The 21,106-nt window shown below is 35.9% G+C and overlaps 1 protein-coding gene across 1 annotated transcript in view; it reads left to right on the forward strand.

Moving 5' to 3' along the window:
• LOC109881954 (sia-alpha-2,3-Gal-beta-1,4-GlcNAc-R:alpha 2,8-sialyltransferase) overlaps window positions 1-20,876 on the forward strand; it is a 184,453-nt gene extending 163,577 nt beyond the window's left edge. Inside the window, exon 4 of the mRNA XM_031803312.1 lies at window positions 18,649-20,876. Coding sequence (XP_031659172.1) covers window positions 18,649-18,931 — 283 coding nt within the window. The 3' untranslated portion in view covers window positions 18,932-20,876. The remainder of the gene's footprint in view (window positions 1-18,648) is intronic.
• The last annotated feature ends 230 nt before the right edge of the window (window positions 20,877-21,106 follow it).

Genomic DNA, 21,106 nt, shown 5'->3' on the forward strand with positions numbered 1-21,106 from the left:
CCCATTCTAACAGTATCCATTCTAACAGTATCCAGTATCCATTCTAACAGTATCCATTCTAACAGTATCCATTCTAACAGTATCCATTCTAACAGTATCCATTCTAACAGTATCCATTCTAACAGTATCCATTCTAACAGTATCCATTCTAACAGTATCCATTCTAACAGTACCATTCTAACAGTATCCATTCTAACAGTATCCATTCTAACAGTATCCAGTATCTTCCACAGTATCCATTCTAACAGTATCCAGTATCCATTCTAACAGTACCCATTCTAACAGTATCCATTCTAACAGTATCCATTCTAACAGTATCCATTCTAACAGTATCCATTCTAACAGTATCCATTCTAACAGTATCCATTCTAACAGTACCCATTCTAACAGTATCCATTCTAACAGTATCCATTCTAACATTCTCCAGTATCCATTCTAACAGTATCCATTCTAACACATCCAGTATCCATTCTAACAGTACCCATTCTAACAGTATCCATAACCATTCTAACAGTATCCACAATCCATTCTAACAGTATCCATTCTAACAGTATCCAGTATCCATTCTAACAGTACCCATTCTAACAGTATCCATTCTAACAGTATCCATTCTAACAGTATCCAGTATCCATTCTAACAGTACCCATTCTAACAGTATCCATTCTAACAGTATCCATTCTAACAGTATCCATTCTAACAGTATCCAGTATCCATTCTAACAGTACCCATTCTAACAGTATCCATTCTAACAGTAACAGTATCCATTCTAACAGTATCCATTCTAACAGTATCCATTCTAACAGTATCCATTCTAACAGTATCCATTCTAACAGTATCCATTCTAACAGTATCCATTCTAACAGTATCCATTCTAACAGTATCCATTCTAACAGTATCCATTCTAACAGTATCCATTCTAACAGTATCCATTCTAACAGTATCCATTAACCATTCTAACAGTATCCATTCTAACAGTATCCAGTATCCATTCTAACAGTACCCATTCTAACAGTATCCATTCTAACAGTATCCATTCTAACAGTATCCATTCTAACAGTATCCATTCTAACAGTATCCATTCTAACAGTATCCATTCTAACAGTACCCATTCTAACAGTATCCATTCTAACAGTATCCATTCTAACAGTATCCAGTATCCATTCTAACAGTACCCATTCTAACAGTATCCATTCTAACAGTATCCATTCTAACAGTATCCATTCTAACAGTATCCAGTATTATTCTAACAGTACCCATTCTAACAGTATCCATTCTAACAGTATCCATTCTAACAGTATCCATTCTAACAGTATCCATTCTAACAGTATCCAGTATCCATTCTAACAGTATCCATTCTAACAGTATCCATTCTAACAGTATCCAGTATCCATTCTAACAGTACCATTCTAACAGTATCCAGTATCAATTCTAACAGTACCCATTCTAACAGTATCCATTCTAACAGTATCCAGTATCCATTCTAACAGTACCCATTCTAAGTATCCATTCTAACAGTATCCATTCTAACAGTATCCATTCCATTCTAACAGTATCCATTCTAACAGTATCCATTATCTCTAACAGTACCATTCTAACAGTATCCATTCTAACAGTATCCAGTATCCATTCTAACAGTATCCAGTAATCATTCCAACAGTAACCATTCTAACAGTATCCATTCTAACAGTATCCAGTATCTATTCTAACAGTACCCATTCTAACAGTATCCATTCTAACAGTATCCATTCTAACAGTATCCATTCTAACAGTATCCAGTAATCTTCTAACAGTAACCATTCTAACAGTATCCATTCTAACAGTATCCAGTATCTATTCTAACAGTACCCATTCTAACAGTATCCATTCTAACAGTATCCATTCTAACAGATCCAGTAACCATTCTAACAGTAACCATTCTAACAGTATCCATTCTAACAGTATCCAGTATCTATTCTAACAGTACCCATTCTAACAGTATCCATTCTAACAGTATCCATTCTAACAGTATCCATATCCATTCTAACAGTAACCATTCTAACAGTATCCATTCTAACAGTATCCAGTAACCATTCAACAGTAACCATTCTAACAGTATCCATTCTAACAGTATCCAGTATCATTCCAACAGTAACCATTCTAACAGTATCCATTCTAACAGTATCCATTCTAACAGTATCCATTCTAACAGTATCCATTCTAACAGTACCATTCTAACAGTATCCATTCTAACAGTATCCAGTATCTATTCTAACAGTACCCATTCTAACAGTATCCATTCTAACAGTATCCATTCTAACAGTATCCAGTAACCATTCTAACAGTATCCATTCTAACAGTATCCATTCTAACAGTATCCATTCTAACAGTATCCATTCTAACAGTATCCAGTATCCATTCTAACAGTATCCAGTATCCATTCTAACAGTATCCATTCTAACAGTATCCAGTATCCATTCTAACAGTACCCATTCTAACAGTATCCATTCTAACAGTATCCATTCTAACAGTATCCATTCTAACATTATCCAGTATCCATTCTAACAGTATCCATTCTAACAGTATCCATTCTAACAGTATCCATTCTAACAGTATCCAGTATCCATTCTAACAGTATCCATTCTAACAGTATCCATTCTAACAGTATCCATTCTAACAGTATCCATTCTAACAGTATCCATTCTAACAGTATCCATTCTAACAGATCCAGTAACCATTCTAACAGTATCCATTCTAACAGTATCCATTCTAACAGTATCCAGTATCCATTCTAACAGTATCCATTCTAACAGTATCCATTCTAACAGTATCCATTCTAACAGTATCCATTCTAACAGTATCCATTCTAACAGTATCCATTCTAACAGTATCCATTCTAACAGTATCCATTCTAACAGTATCCATTCTAACAGTAACCATTCTAACAGTATCCATTCTAACAGTATCCAGTATCTATTCTAACAGTATCCATTCTAACAGTATCCATTCTAACAGTATCCATTCTAACAGTATCCAGTACCATTCTAACAGTAACCATTCTAACAGTATCCATTCTAACAGTATCCAGTATCATTCCAACAGTAACCATTCTAACAGTATCCATTCTAACAGTATCCAGTATCTATTCTAACAGTACCCATTCTAACAGTATCCATTCTAACAGTATCCATTCTAACAGTATCCAGTATCCATTCTAACAGTACCATTCTAACAGTATCCATTCTAACAGTATCCATAACCATCCAACAGTACCATTCTAACAGTATCCATTCTAACAGTATCCAGTATCCATTCTAACAGTATCCATTCTAACAGTACCATTCTAACAGTATCCATTCTAACAGTATCCATATCTATTCTAACAGTACCCATTCTAACAGTATCCATTCTAACAGTATCCATTCTAACAGTATCCAGTAACCATTCTAACAGTAACCATTCTAACAGTATCCATTCTAACAGTATCCAGTATCCATTCTAACAGTATCCATTCTAACAGTATCCATTCTAACAGTACCATTCTAACAGTATCCATTCTAACAGTATCCAGTATCCATTCTAACAGTATCCATTCTAACAGTATCCATTCTAACAGTATCCAGTATCCATTCTAACAGTATCCAGTATCCATTCTAACAGTATCCATTCTAACAGTATCCATTCTAACAGTATCCATTCTAACAGTATCCATTCTAACAGTATCCATTCTAACAGTACCCATTCTAACAGTACCATTCTAACAGTATCCATTCTAACAGTATCCAGTATCTATTCTAACAGTACCCATTCTAACAGTATCCATTCTAACAGTATCCATTCTAACAGTATCCATAACCATTCCAACAGTGTAACCATTCTAACAGTATCCATTCTAACAGTATCCATATCATTCCACAGTACCATTCTAACAGTATCCATTCTAACAGTATCCAGTATCTATTCTAACAGTACCCATTCTAACAGTATCCATTCTAACAGTATCCATTCTAACAGTATCCTACCCATTCTAACAGTAACCATTCTAACAGTATCCATTCACCATCCAACAGTAACCATTCTAACAGTATCCATTCTAACAGTATCGTTCCATTCTAACAGTATCCATTCTAACAGTACCATTCTAACAGTATCCATTCTAACAGTATCCATATCTTCTAACAGTATCCATTCTAACAGTATCCATCTAACAGTATCCATTCTAACAGTATCAGTATCCATTCTAACAGTACCATTCTAACAGTATCCATTCTAACAGTATCCAGTATCCATTCTAACAGTATCCATTCTAACAGTATCCATTCTAACAGTACCATTCTAACAGTATCCATTCTAACAGTATCCAGTATCCATTCTAACAGTATCCATTCTAACAGTATCCATTCTAACAGTATCCAGTATCCATTCTAACAGTATCCATCCATTCTAACAGTATCCATTCTAACAGTATCCATTCTAACAGTATCCATTCTAACAGTATCCTAATCCATTCTAACAGTATCCATTCTAACAGTATCCAGTATCCATTCTAACAGTACCCATTCTAACAGTATCCATTCTAACAGTATCCAGTATCCATTCTAACAGTACCATTCTAACAGTATCCAGTATCCATTCTAACAGTATCCATTCTAACAGTATCCATTCTAACAGTATCCATTCTAACAGTATCCATTCTAACAGTATCCATTCTAACAGTATCCATTCTAACAGTATCCATTCTAACAGTATCCATTCTAACAGTATCCATTCTAACAGTACCCATTTCTAACAGTATCCATTCTAACAGTATCCATTCTAACAGTATCCAGTACCATTCTAACAGTATCCATTCTAACAGTATCCATTCTAACTAACAGTCCCATTCTAACAGTATCCATTCTAACAGTATCCATTCTAACAGTATCCATTCTAACAGTATCCATTCTAACAGTATCCATTCTAACAGTATCCATTCTAACAGTATCCATTCTAACATTCTTTACAGTATCCATTCTAACAGTATCCATTCTAACAGTATCCAGTATCCATTCTAACAGTATCCATTCTAACAGTATCCATTCTAACAGTATCCATTCTAACAGTATCCATTCTAACAGTATCCAGTATCTATTCTAACAGTACCCATTCTAACAGTATCCATTCTAACAGTATCCATTCTAACAGTATCCATTCTAACAGTACCATTCTAACAGTATCCATTCTAACAGTATCCATTCTAACAGTATCCATTCTAACAGTATCCATTCTAACAGTATCCAGTATCCATTCTAACAGTATCCATTCTAACAGTATCCATTCTAACAGTATCCATTCTAACAGTATCCATTCTAACAGTATCCATTCTAACAGTATCCATTCTAACAGTATCCATTCTAACAGTATCCATTCTAACAGCATCCAGTATCCATTCTAACAGTACCCATTCTAACAGTATCCATTCTAACAGTATCCATTCTAACAGTATCCATTCTAACAGTATCCATTCTATTCTAACAGTATCCATTCTAACAGTATCCATTCTAACAGTATCCATTCTAACAGTATCCATTCTAACAGTAACCATTCTAACAGTATCCATTCTAACAGTATCATATCCATTCTAACAGTACCCATTCTAACAGTATCCATTCTAACAGTATCCATTCTAACAGTATCCATTCTAACAGTATCCATTCTAACAGTATCCATTCTAACAGTAACCATTCTAACAGTATCCATTCTAACAGTATCCAGTATCCATTCTAACAGTACCCATTCTAACAGTATCCATTCTAACAGTATCCATTCTAACAGTATCCATTCTAACAGTATCCAGTATCTATTCTAACAGTACCCATTCTAACAGTATCCATTCTAACAGTATCCATTCTAACAGTATCCATTCTAACAGTATCCATTCTAACAGTACCCATTCTAACAGTATCCATTCTAACAGTATCCATTCTAACAGTATCCAGTATCCATCCAACAGTATCCATTCTAACAGTATCCATTCTAACAGTATCCAGTATCCATTCTAACAGTACCCATTCTACAAATCCAGTATCCATTCTAACAGTATCCATTCTAACAAATCCATTCTAACAGTATCCATTCTAACAGTATCCAGTATCCATTCTAACAGTACCCATTCTAACAGTATCTATTCTAACAGTATCCATTCTAACAGTATCCATTCTAACAGTATCCATTCTAACAGTATCCATTCTAACTAATCTATTCTAACAGTATCCATTCTAACAGTATCCATTCTAACAGTATCCATTCTAACAGTATCCAGTATCCATTCTAACAGTACCCATTCTAACAGTATCCAGTATCCATTCTAACAGTATCCATTCTAACAGTATCCATTCTAACAGTATCCATTCTAACAGTATCCAGTTCCATTCTAACAGTACCCATTCTAACAGTATCAGTATCTTTCTAACACTATACATTCTAACCACAGTACCATTCTAACAGTATCCATTCTAACAGTATCCATTCTAACAGTATCCATTCTAACATTATCCAGTACCCATTCTAACAGTACCCATTCTAACAGTATCCATTCTAACAGTATCCAGTATCCATTCTAAGTATCCATTCTAACAGTATCCATTCTAACAGTATCCATTCTAACAGTATCCATTCTAACAGTAACCATTCTAACAGTATCCATTCTAACAGTATCCATTCTAACAGTATCCATTCTAACAGTATCCATTCTAACAGTATCCATTCTAACAGTATCCATTCTAACAGTACCCATTCTAACAGTATCCATTCTAACAGTATCCATTCTAACAGTATCCAGTAACCATTCCAACAGTATCCATTCTAACAGTATCCAGTATCTATTCTATTCTATTCTAACAGTATCCATTCTAACAGTATCCATTCTAACAGTATCCATTCTAACAGTATCCAGTAACCATCCAACAGTACCATTCTAACAGTATCCATTCTAACAGTATCCAGTATCCATTCTAACAGTATCCATTCTAACAGTATCCATTCTAACAGTACCATTCTAACAGTATCCATTCTAACAGTATCCAGTATCCATTCTAACAGTATCCATTCTAACAGTATCCATTCTAACAGTATCCAGTATCCATTCTAACAGTATCCATATCCATTCTAACAGTATCCATTCTAACAGTATCCAGTATCCATTCTAACAGTACCCATTCTAACAGTATCCATTCTAACAGTATCCATTCTAACAGTATCCATTCTAACATATTCAGTATCCATTCTAACAGTATCCATTCTAACAGTATCCAGTATCCATTCTAACAGTACCATTCTAACAGTATCCATTCTAACAGTATCCAGTATCCATTCTAACAGTACCCATTCTAACAGTATCCATTATCCATTCTAACAGTATCCATTCTAACAGTATCCATTCTAACAGTATCCATTCTAACAGTATCCAGTATCCATTCTAACAGTACCCATTCTAACAGTATCCATTCTAACAGTATCCATTCTAACAGTATCCATTCTAACAGTATCCATTCTAACAGTATCCATTCTAACATTATCCAGTATCCATTCTAACAGTACCCATTCTAACAGTATCCATTCTAACAGTATACAGTATCCATTCTAACAGTATCCATTCTAACAGTATCCATTCTAACAGTATCCATTCTAACAGTATCCATTCTAACAGTAACCATTCTAACAGTATCCATTCTAACAGTATCCATTCTAACAGTATCATTCTAACAGTATCCATTCTAACAGTATCCATTCTAACAGTATCCATTCTAACAGTAACCATTCTAACAGTATCCATTCTAACAGTATCCATTCTAACAGTATCCAGTATCCATTCTAACAGTATCCATTCTAACAGTATCCAGTATCCATTCTAACAGTACCCATTCTAACAGTATCCATTCTAACAGTATCCATTCTAACAGTATCCATTCTAACAGTATCCATTCTAACAGTAACCATTCTAACAGTATCCATTCTAACATATCACAGTACCCATTCTAACAGTATCCATTCTAACAGTATCCATTCTAACAGTATCCATTCTCCAGTATCCATTCTAACAGTATCCATTCTAACAGTATCCATTCTAACAGTATCCATTCTAACAGTATCCATTCTAACAGTATCCATTCTAACAGTATCCATTCTAACAGTATCCATTCTAACATTATCCAGTATCCATTCTAACAGTACCCATTCTAACAGTATCCATTCTAACAGTATCCAGTATCCATTCTAACAGTATCCATTCTAACAGTATCCATTCTAACAGTATCCATTCTAACAGTCCATTCTAACAGTATCCATTCTAACAGTACCCATTCTAACAGTATCCATTCTAACAGTATCCATTCTAACATATCCAGTATCCATTCTAACAGTAACCATTCTAACAGTATCCATTCTAACAGTATCCAGTAACCATTCTAACAGTATCCATTCTAACAGTATCCATATCTATTCTAACAGTACCCATTCTAACAGTATCCATTCTAACAGTATCCAGTATCTATTCTAACAGTACCATTCTAACAGTATCCATTCTAACAGTATCCATTCTAACAGTATTCAGTATCCATTCTAACAGTATCCATTCTAACAGTATCCAGTATCCATTCTAACAGTACCCATTCTAACAGTATCCATTCTAACAGTATCCAGTATCCATTCTAACAGTATCCAGTAATCATTCCAACAGTAACCATTCTAACAGTATCCATTCTAACAGTATCCATATCTATTCTACAGTACCCATTCTAACAGTATCCATTCTAACAGTATCCATTCTAACAGTATCCATTCTAACAGTATCCATAATCATTCCAACAGTACCATTCTAACAGTATCCATTCTAACAGTATCCAGTATCTATTCTAACAGTACCCATTCTAACAGTATCCATTCTAACAGTATCCATTCTAACAGTATCCAGTAACCATTCCAACAGTAACCATTCTAACAGTATCCATTCTAACAGTATCCAGTATCTATTCTAACAGTACCCATTCTAACAGTATCCATTCTAACAGTATCCATTCTAACAGTATCCAGTATCCATTCTAACAGTACCATTCTAACAGTATCCATTCTAACAGTATCCCAGTAACCATCCAACAGTAACCATTCTAACAGTATCCATTCTAACAGTATCCATTCTAACAGTATCCATTCTAACAGTATCCAGTATCCATTCTAACAGTATCCATTCTAACAGTATCCATTCTAACATTATTCAGTATCCATTCTAACAGTATCCATTCTAACAGTATCCAGTATCCATTCTAACAGTACCCATTCTAACAGTATCCATTCTAACAGTATCCAGTATCCATTCTAACAGTCCCATTCTAACAGTATCCAGTATCATTCTAACAGTATCCATTCTAACAGTATCCATTCTAACAGTATCCATTCTAACAGTATCCAGTATCCATTCTAACAGTATCCATTCTAACAGTATCCATTCTAACAGTATCCATTCTAACAGTATCCATTCTAACAGTATCCATTCTAACAGTATCCATTCTAACAGTATCCAGTATCCATTCTAACAGTAACCATTCTAACAGTATCCATTCTAACAGTATCCAGTATCCATTCTAACAGTATCCATTCTAACAGTATCCATTCTAACAGTATCCATTCTAACAGTATCCATTCTAACAGTATCCATTCTAACAGTATCCATTCTAACAGTATCCATTCTAACAGTATCCATTCTAACAGTATCCATTCTAACAGTATCCATTCTAACAGTATCCATTCTAACAGTACCATTCTAACAGTATCCATTCTAACAGTATCCATTCTAACAGTATCCAGTAACCATTCTAACAGTATCCATTCTAACAGTATCCAGTAACTATTCTAACAGTACCCATTCTAACAGTATCCATTCTAACAGTATCCATTCTAACAGTATCCATTCTAACAGTATCCATTCTAACAGTACCATTCTAACAGTATCCATTCTAACAGTACCCATTCTAACAGTATCCATTCTAACAGTATCCATTCTAACAGTATCCATTCTAACAGTATCCATTCTAACAGTATCCATTCTAACAGTATACCATTCTAACAGTACCCATTCTAACAGTATCCATTCTAACAGTATCCATTCTAACAGTACCAGTACCATTCAACAGTATCCATTCTAACAGTATCCAGTATCTATTCTAACAGTACCCATTCTAACAGTATCCATTCTAACAGTATCCATTCTAACAGTATCCATTCTAACAGTATCCATTCTAACAGTATCCATTCTAACAGTACCATCTAACAGTATCCATTCTAACAGTATCCATTCTAACAGTATCCATTCTAACAGTATCCAGTATCCATTCTAACAGTATCCATTCTAACAGTATCCATTCTAACAGTATCCATTCTAACAGTATCCATTCTAACAGTATCCAGTATCTATTCTAACAGTACCATTCTAACAGTATCCATTCTAACAGTATCCATTCTAACAGTATCCATTCTAACAGTACCATTCTAACAGTATCCATTCTAACAGTATCCATTCTAACAGTATCCATTCTAACAGTATCCATTCTAACAGTATCCAGTATCCATTCTAACAGTACCCATTCTAACAGTATCCATTCTAACAGTATCCATTCTAACAGTATCCATTCTAACAGTATCCATTCTAACAGTAACCATTCTAACAGTACCATTCTAACAGTATCCATTCTAACAGTATCCAGTATCCATTCTAACAGTACCCATTCTAACAGTATCCATTCTAACAGTATCCATTCTAACAGTATCCATTCTAACAGTATCCAGTTCTATTCTAACAGTACCCATTCTAACAGTATCCATTCTAACAGTATCCATTCTAACAGTATCCATATCCATTCTAACAGTACCATTCTAACAGTATCCATTCTAACAGTATCCATTCTAACAGTATCCATTCTAACAGTATCCATTCTAACAGTATCCATTCTAACATTATCCAGTACCCATTCTAACAGTATCCATTCTAACAGTATCCATTCTAACAGTATCCAGTATCCATTCTAACAGTATCCATTCTAACAGTATCCATTCTAACAGTATCCATTCTAACAGTATCCATTCTAACAGTATCCATTCTAACAGTACCCATTCTAACAGTATCCATTCTAACAGTATCCATTCTAACAGTATCCAGTATCCATTCTAACAGTATCCATTCTAACAGTATCCATTCTAACAGTATCCAGTAACCATTCTAACAGTATCCATTCTAACAGTATCCAGTTCTATTCTAACAGTACCCATTCTAACAGTATCCATTCTAACAGTATCCATTCTAACAGTATCCATTCTAACAGTATCCATTCTAACAGTAACCATTCTAAGTATCCATTCTAACAGTATCCATTCTAACAGTATCCATTCTAACAGTATCCATTCTAACAGTATCCAGTATCCTTCTAACAGTATCCATTCTAACAGTATCCATTCTAACAGTATCCATTCTAACAGTATCCATTCTAACAGTATCCATATCTATTCTAACAGTATCCATTCTAACAGTATCCATTCTAACAGTATCCATTCTAACAGTATCCATTCTAACAGTACCATTCTAACAGTATCCATTCTAACAGTATCCATTCTAACAGTACCATTCTAACAGTATCCATTCTAACAGTATCCAGTATCCATTCTAACAGTACCCATTCTAACAGTATCCATTCTAACAGTATCCATTCTACACTAACCATTCTAACAGTATCCATTCTAACAGTATCCATTCTAACAGTACCATTCTAACAGTATCCATTCTAACAGTATCCAGTATCCATTCTAACAGTACCCATTCTAACAGTATCCATTCTAACAGTATCCATTCTAACAGTATCCATTCTAACAGTATCCATATCTATTCTAACAGTACCCATTCTAACAGTATCCATTCTAACAGTATCCATTCTAACAGTATCCAGTATCCATTCTAACAGTATCCATTCTAACATAGTCCATTCTAACAGTATCCATTCTAACAGTATCTATTCTAACAGTACCATTCTAACAGTATCCATTCTAACTATCCAGTACCCATTCTAACAGTATCCCATTCTAACAGTATCCATTCTAACAGTATCCAGTACCATTCTAACAGTATCCATTCTAACAGTATCCATTCTACAGTATCCATTCTAAACAGTAACTCCCATTCTAACAGTATCCATTCTAACAGTACCCATTCTAACAGTATCCATTCTAACAGTATCCATTCTAACAGTATCCAGTATCCATTCTAACAGTAACCATTCTAACAGTATCCATTCTAACAGTACCAGTAACCATTCCAACTGTAACCATTCTAACAGATCCAGTATCCATTCTAACAGTACCCATTCTAACAGTATCCATTCTAACAGTATCAGTATCCATTCTAACAGTATCCATTCTACACAGTATCCATTCTAACAGTATCCATTCTAACAGTATCCAGTATCCATTCTAACAGTAATCATTCTAACAGTATCCATATCCATTCTAAACAGTATCCATTCTAACAGTATCCATTCTAACAGTATCCAGTATCCATTCTAACAGTATCCATAATCATTCTAACAGTAACCATTCTAAACAGTATCCATTCTAACAGTATCCATTCTAACAGTATCCATTCTAACAGTGACCATTCTAACAGTATCCATTCTAACAGTATCCAGTATCTATTCTAACAGTACCCATTCCAACAGTATCCATTCTAACAGTAACGATTCTAACAGTATCCAGTAACCATTCCAACTGTAACCATTCTAACAGTATCCATTCTAACAGTATCCAGTATCCATTCTAACAGTATCCATTCTAACAGTATCCATTCTAACAGCATCCAGTATCCATTCTAACAGTATCCAGTATCCATTCTAACAGTATCCATTCTAACAGCATCCAGTATCCATTCTAACAGTACCCATTCTAACAGTATCCATTCTAACAGTATCCATTCTAACAGTATCCATTCTAACAGTATCCAGTAACCATTCCAACAGTATCCATTCTAACAGTATCCAGTATCTATTCTAACAGTATCCATTCTAACAGAATCTATTCTAACAGTATCCATTCTAACAGCATCCAGTATCCATTCTAACAGTACCCATTCTAACAGAATCTATTCTAACAGTATCCATTCTAACAGTATCCATTCTAACAGTATCCAGTATCTATTCTAACAGTACCCATTCTAACAGTATCCATTCTAACATATCCATTCTAACATTATCCATTCTAACACTAACCATTCTAACAGTATCTATTCTAAACAGTTATCATTCTAACAGTAACCATTCTAACAGTATCCATTCTAACAGCATCCAGTATCCATTCTAAACAGTACCCATTCTAACAGAATCTATTCTAACAGTATCCATTCTAACAGTATCCATTCTAACATTATCCCAGTACCCATTCTAACAGTACCATTTCTAACAGTATCCATTCTAACAGTATACAGTGTCCATTCTAACAGTATCCATTCTAACAGTATCCATTCTAACAGTATCCATTATAACAGTATCCATTCTAACAGTATCCAGTATCATTCCAACTGTAACCATTCTAACAGTATCCATTCTAACAGTATCCAGTTCTATTCTAACAGTACCCATTCTAACAGTCATCCATTCTAAACATTATCCATTCTAACAGTATCCATTCTAACAGTACCAGTAATCATTCCAACTGTAAACCTTCTAACAGTATCCTTCTAACAGTATCCAGTATCTATTTCTAACAGTACCCATTCTAACAGTATCCATTCTAACAGTATCCATTCTAACCAGTATCCAGTATCCATTCTAACAGTACCCCATTCTAACAGTATCCATTCTAACAGTATCCATTTAACAGTATCCATTCTACAGTATCCAGTTAATCATTCCAACTGTAACCATTCTAACAGTATCCATTCTAACAGTATCCAGTATCTATTCTAACAGTACCCATTCTAACAGTATCCATTCTAACAGTATCCATTCTAACAGTATCCAGTATCCATTCTAACAGTACCCATTCTAACAGAATCTATTCTAACAGTATCCATTCTAACAGAATCTATTCTAACAGTATCCATTCTAACAGTATCCATTCTAACATTATCCAGTACCCATTCTAACAGTACCCATTCTAACAGTATCCATTCTAACAGTATACAGTGTCCATTCTAACAGTATCCATTCTAACAGTATCCATTCTAACAGTATCCATTCTAACAGTATCCATTCTAACAGTATCCAGTAATCATTCCAACTGTAACCATTCTAACAGTATCCATTCTAACAGTATCCAGTATCTATTCTAACAGTACCCATTCTAACAGTATCCATTCTAACAGTATCCATTCTAACAGTATCCATTCTAACAGTATCCAGTAATCATTCCAACTGTAACCATTCTAACAGTATCCATTCTAACAGTATCCAGTATCTATTCTAACAGTACCCATTCTAACAGTATCCATTCTAACAGTATCCATTCTAACAGTATCCAGTAACCATTCCAACTGTAACCATTCTAACAGTATCCATTCTAACAGTATCCAGTATCTATTCTAACAGTACCCATTCTAACAGTATCCATTCTAACAGTTTCCATTCTAACAGTATCCAGTATCCATTCTAACAGTAACCATTCTAACAGTATCCATTCTAACAGTATCCAGTAACCATTCCAACTGTAACCATTCTAACAGTATCCATTCTAACAGTATCCAGTATCTATTCTAACAGTACCCATTCCAACAGTATCCATTCTAACAGTAACCATTCTAACATTATCCAGTAACCATTCCAACTGTAACCATTCTAACAGTATCCATTCTAACAGTATCCAGTAATCATTCCAACTGTAACCATTCTAACAGTATCCATTCTAACAGTATCCGGTATCTATCCTAACAGTACCCATTCTAACAGTATCCATTCTAACAGTTTCCATTCTAACAGTATCCATTCTAACAGTATCCATTCTAACAGTGACCATTCTAACAGTATCCATTCTAACAGTATCCAGTATCTATTCTAACAGTACCCATTCCAACAGTATCCATTCTAACAGTAACGATTCTAACAGTATCCAGTAACCATTCCACCTGTAACCATTCTAACAGTATCCATTCTAACAGTATCCAGTATCCATTCTAACAGTATCCATTCTAACAGTATCCATTCTAACAGCATCCAGTATCCATTCTAACAGTATCCAGTATCCATTCTAACAGTATCCATTCTAACAGCATCCAGTATCCATTCTAACAGTACCCATTCTAACAGTATCCATTCTAACAGTATCCATTCTAACAGTATCCATTCTAACATTATTCAGTATCCATTCTAACAGTATCCATTCTAACAGTATCCAGTATCCATTCTAACAGTACCCATTCTAACAGTATCCATTCTAACAGTATCCACTATCCATTCTAACAGTACCCATTCTAACAGTATCCAGTATCCATTCTAACAGTATCCATTCTAACATTATCCATTCTAACAGTATCCATTCTAACAGCATCCAGTATCCATTCTAACAGTACCCATTCTAACAGAATCTATTCTAACAGTATCCATTCTAACAGAATCTATTCTAACAGTATCCATTCTAACAGTATCCATTCTAACACTAACCATTCTAACAGTATCTATTCTAACAGTACCCATTCTAACAGTAACCATTCTAACAGTATCCATTCTAACAGCATCCAGTATCCATTCTAACAGTACCCATTCTAACAGAATCTATTCTAACAGTATCCATTCTAACAGAATCTATTCTAACAGTATCCATTCTAACAGTATCCATTCTAACATTATCCAGTACCCATTCTAACAGTACCCATTCTAACAGTATCCATTCTAACAGTATACAGTGTCCATTCTAACAGTATCCATTCTAACAGTATCCATTCTAACAGTATCCATTCTAACAGTATCCATTCTAACACTAACCATTCTAACAGTATCTATTCTAACAGTACCCATTCTAACAGTATCCATTCTAACAGTTTCCATTCTAACAGTATCCAGTATCCATTCTAACAGTAACCATTCTAACAGTATCCATTCTAACAGTATCCAGTAACCATTCCAACTGTAACCATTCTAACAGTATCCATTCTAACAGTATCCAGTATCTATTCTAACAGTACCCATTCCAACAGTATCCATTCTAACAGTATCCAGTATCTATTCTAACAGTACCCATTCTAACAGTATCCATTCTAACAGTATCCATTCTAACATTATTCAGTATCCATTCTAACAGTATCCATTCTAACAGTATCCAGTATCCATTCTAACAGTACGCATTCTAACAGTATCCATTCTAACAGTATCCAGTATCCATTCTAACAGTATCCAGTAATCATTCCAACTGTAACCATTCTAACAGTATCCATTCTAACAGTATCCAGTATCTATTCTAACAGTACCCATTCTAACAGTATCCATTCTAACAGTATCCATTCTAACAGTTTCCATTCTAACAGTATCCAGTATCCATTCTAACAGTAACCATTCTAACAGTATCCAGTAACCATTCCAACTGTAACCATTCTAACAGTATCCATTCTAACAGTATCCATTCTAACAGTTTCCATTCTAACAGTATCCAGTATCCATTCTAACAGTAACCATTCTAACAGTATCCAGTAACCATTCCAACTGTAACCATTCTAACAGTATCCATTCTAACAGTATCCAGTATCTATTCTAACAGTACCCATTCCAACAGTATCCATTCTAACAGTAACCATTCTAACAGTATCCAGTAACCATTCCAACTGTAACCATTCTAACAGTATCCATTCTAACAGTATCCAGTAATCATTCCAACTGTAACCATTCTAACAGTATCCATTCTAACAGTATCCAGTATCTATTCTAACAGTACCCATTCCAACAGTATCCATTCTAACAGTAACCATTCTAACAGTATCCAGTAACCATTCCAACTGTAACCATTCTAACAGTATCCATTCTAACAGTATCCATTCTAACAGTATCCATTCTAACAGCATCCAGTATCCATTCTAACAGTGCCCATTCTAACAGTATCCATTCTAACAATATCCATTCTAACAGTATCCATTCTAACATTATTCAATATCCATTCTAACAGTATCCATTCTAACAGTATCCAGTATCCATTGTAACAGTACCCATTCTAACAGTATCCATTCTAACAGTATCCAGTATCCATTCTAACAGTACCCATTCTAACAGTATCCAGTATCCATTCTAACAGTATCCATTCTAACAGTATCCATTCTAACAGTATCCAGTAACCATTCCAACTGTAACCATTCTAACAGTATCCATTCTAACAGTATCCAGTATCTATTCTAACAGTACCCATTCTAACAGTATCCATTCTAACAGTATCCATTCTAACAGTATCCAGTAACCATTCCAACTGTAACCATTCTAACAGTATCCATTCTAACAGTATCCAGTAATCATTCCAACTGTAACCATTCTAACAGTTTCCATTCTAACAGTTTCCAGTAACCATTCCAACTGTAACCATTCTAACAGTATCCATTCTAACAGTATCCAGTATCTATTCTAACAGTACCCATTCTAACAGTATCCAATCTAACAGTATCCATTCTAACAGTACCCATTCTAACAGTATCCATTCTAACAGTACCCATTCTAACAGTATCCATTCTAACAGTTTCCATTCTAACAGTACCCAGTTTCCATTCTAACAGTATCCAGTAACCATTCCAACTGTAACCATTCTAACAGTTTCCATTCTAACAGTATCCAAAATCCATTCTAACAGTAACCATTCTAACAGTATCCATTCTAACAGTATCCAGTAACCATTCCAATTGTAACCATTCTAACAGTATCCATTCTAACAGTATCCAGTATCTATTCTAACAGTACCCATTCCAACAGTATCCATTCTAACAGTAACCATTCTAACAGTATCCAGTAACCATTCCAACTGTAACCATTCTAACAGTATCCATTCTAACAGTATCCATTCTAACAGTACCCATTCTAAGAGTATCCATTCTAACAGTATCCATTATCCATTCTAACAGTACCCATTCTAACAGTATCCATTCTAACAGTATCCAGTATCCATTCTAACAGTATCCAGTATCCATTCTAACAGTATCCATTCTAACAGTATCCATTCTAACAGTATCCATTCTAACAGTAACCATTCTAACAGTATCCATTCTAACAGTATCCAGTATCCATTCTAACAGTATCCATTCTAACAGTATCCATTCTAACAGTACCCATTCTAAGAGTATCCATTCTAACAGTATCCATTATCCATTCTAACAGTACCCATTCTAACAGTATCCATTCTAACAGTATCCAGTATCCATTCTAACAGTATCCATTCCAACAGTATCCATTCTGACAGTATCCATTCTAACAGTATCCAGTATCCATTCTAACAGTACCCATTCTAACAGTATCCATTCTAACAGTATCCAGTAACCATTCTAACAGTATCCATTCTAACAGTATCCATTCTAACAGTAACCATTCTAACAGTATCCATTCTAACAGGATCCATTCTAACAGTATCCAGTACCCATTCTAACAGTGTCCATTCTAACAGTATCCATTCTAACCCTGTCTGTTCTGTTGGTCTGTGCTGCAGATACTGGAAGACCAAGCAGCTGTCACCGAAGCGTCTGAGCACAGGGATCCTCATGTACACTCTGGCCTCGTCCATGTGTGAGGAGATCCACCTGTACGGCTTCTGGCCCTTTGGCTGGGACCCCAACACGGGCAAGGAGCTGCCCTATCACTATTACGACAAGAAGGGTACCAAGTTCACCACCAAGTGGCAGGAGTCCCACCAGCTGCCAGCAGAGTTCAAACTGCTCTATAGGATGCACACAGAGGGACTTATCAAACTAACGCTCTCACATTGTGCCTAGACCTGACTGGACTGGACCGAACCAGACTGGACCGGACCGACCTGACTGGACTGGACCGAACCAGACTGGACTGGACCGACCTGACTGGACTGGACCGAACCAGAGTGGACCGGAGCGACCTGACTGGACCGAACCAGACTGGACCGGACCAACTTGACTGGACTGGACCGAACCAGAGTGGACCGACCTGACTGGACTGGACCGAACCAGACTGGACCGGACCGACCTGACTGGACCGGACCGACCTGACTGGACTGGACCGAACCAGACTGGACCGGACCGACCTGACTGGACCGGACCGACCTGACTGGACTGGACCGAACCAGACTGGACCGGACCGACCTGACTGGACCGAACCAGAGTGGACCGGACCGACCTGACTGGACCGGACCGACCTGACTGGACCGAACCAGACTGGACTGGACCGAACCAGACTGGACCAGACCGACCTGGACTGAACCTGACCGGACCAGACTGGACAGAACCAAACCGGACAAGACTAGCATGGACTAGATCAGACTAAAAGTTACCTGATTGTAAACTGGTTTTCTGGTTACGAAGGTGCTATTTAACCAGATTACAACCAACTGGTCTCTGTTACTGTATAACCAAGTGGACCGTCTGTTTCATGACAACATCAATAAATATTTTGGGTTGTTGTCTAGTTAGATAGATAGACTTATTTTCTGCTTGATTAGAAAAAGGGGTTCCGAAAGGGTTCTTCGGCTGTCCCAGTAGGAGAACCCTTTTTTGGTTCCAGGTACCTGGGTTTTACCTGCAACCAAAAAAAGGGTTCTTAAGTAAGTATTTCACGGTAAGGTCTACAACCTGTTGTATCTAGCGCATGTAGACAAATAACGTTTGATTTGAGTTTTCCTATGGCGACTGCTGAAGGACCCTTTGGTTCTAGATAACACTTGTTTCTTTTTTCGAAGTGTACAACCTGACCATGACGTCATAAAATATGTCATTGTGATGTCATTGCAAACAATTTTTGCCCGCTGCGGATGAGTGCGTGAGAGCTATAGGCACCTAGCCCCTGTGCTATCTGATCCGAGATGGCTGCCCAAGATGGCATCCCATGCTGCCATGTTGCTGCCTGCTAGTGCTATGCTTTGATACAGATTAACTACAGCAGATAAACTACAAGACAGTAATATCAGCCTATATCTTTATAACCTGAGCTCATCATTCTTTATCAGAGCTATGGTTAACTTATGGCACAATAGAAACAACAGAAATAGAAACTACAGAAATTCCTTGTATTTATATTATAAATATGCAGGGGTTATATTGTGATTATTCCGTTTTTTATTATTCTGGATATCTATCCTGAAATAGAACTACACAGATATCAATCCTGAAATAGAACTACACAGATATCAATCCTGAAATAGAACTACACAGATATCAATCCTGAAATAGAACTACACAGATATCTATCCTGAAATAGAATTTCCATTCAAGTCAACGGGTCTGTGATGGGATTTATGTCTGTATCCATATGCCCGTTCCAGGGCTCTGTGTATGTAGTGTCTTATTGGGAATGGGGTCTTCTGTTTTCAGATGGATTGGAGGTGGGGTCTTCTGTTTTCAGATGGATTGGAGGTGGGGTCTTCTGTTTTCAGATGGATTGGAGGTGGGGTCTTCTGTTTTCAGATGGATTGGAGGTGGTTAATGTGACATAATCAGGCTGGAATGGTGTGGGGTGAGACGGTAATGCCACAACTGGTTCTAAGAGGATACTGTTCATTCAAATTCTGAGTTATTATTATATACAAATGAGACTAACTAATTGTTGTTGAACCAACACAACTATTTTTGTAATCTGAACTAATTTCAAATAGGTATTTTTCTCCTGGTCTTACAGAGTTTCCGTCACTTTTGTTTGTCCTTATTGAAAGTTACTTGCTCCTTATCTGTGGATTAAATACATGAGTAATCAGATATTGTATGTATATTGATATACTGTACATATCTATGATACTTGTTTATTTCAATATGTCAACTTGAAATAATGACATAGAAAGGAATTTTATTGGCGGATATTGGGCAGGTTGGTTATTTTTTTGTGTTTTTTTCCTCAATGCCAATGATGATGATTTTTTTTATCATGTTACCATTTTTGTACCTTGTCAGCTCGGGGGTTTGAACTTGCAACCTTCTGGTTACTAG

The sequence above is a fragment of the Oncorhynchus kisutch genome, linkage group LG23, assembly GCF_002021735.2.
Source record: "Oncorhynchus kisutch isolate 150728-3 linkage group LG23, Okis_V2, whole genome shotgun sequence".
Lineage (NCBI taxonomy): Eukaryota > Metazoa > Chordata > Actinopteri > Salmoniformes > Salmonidae > Oncorhynchus > Oncorhynchus kisutch.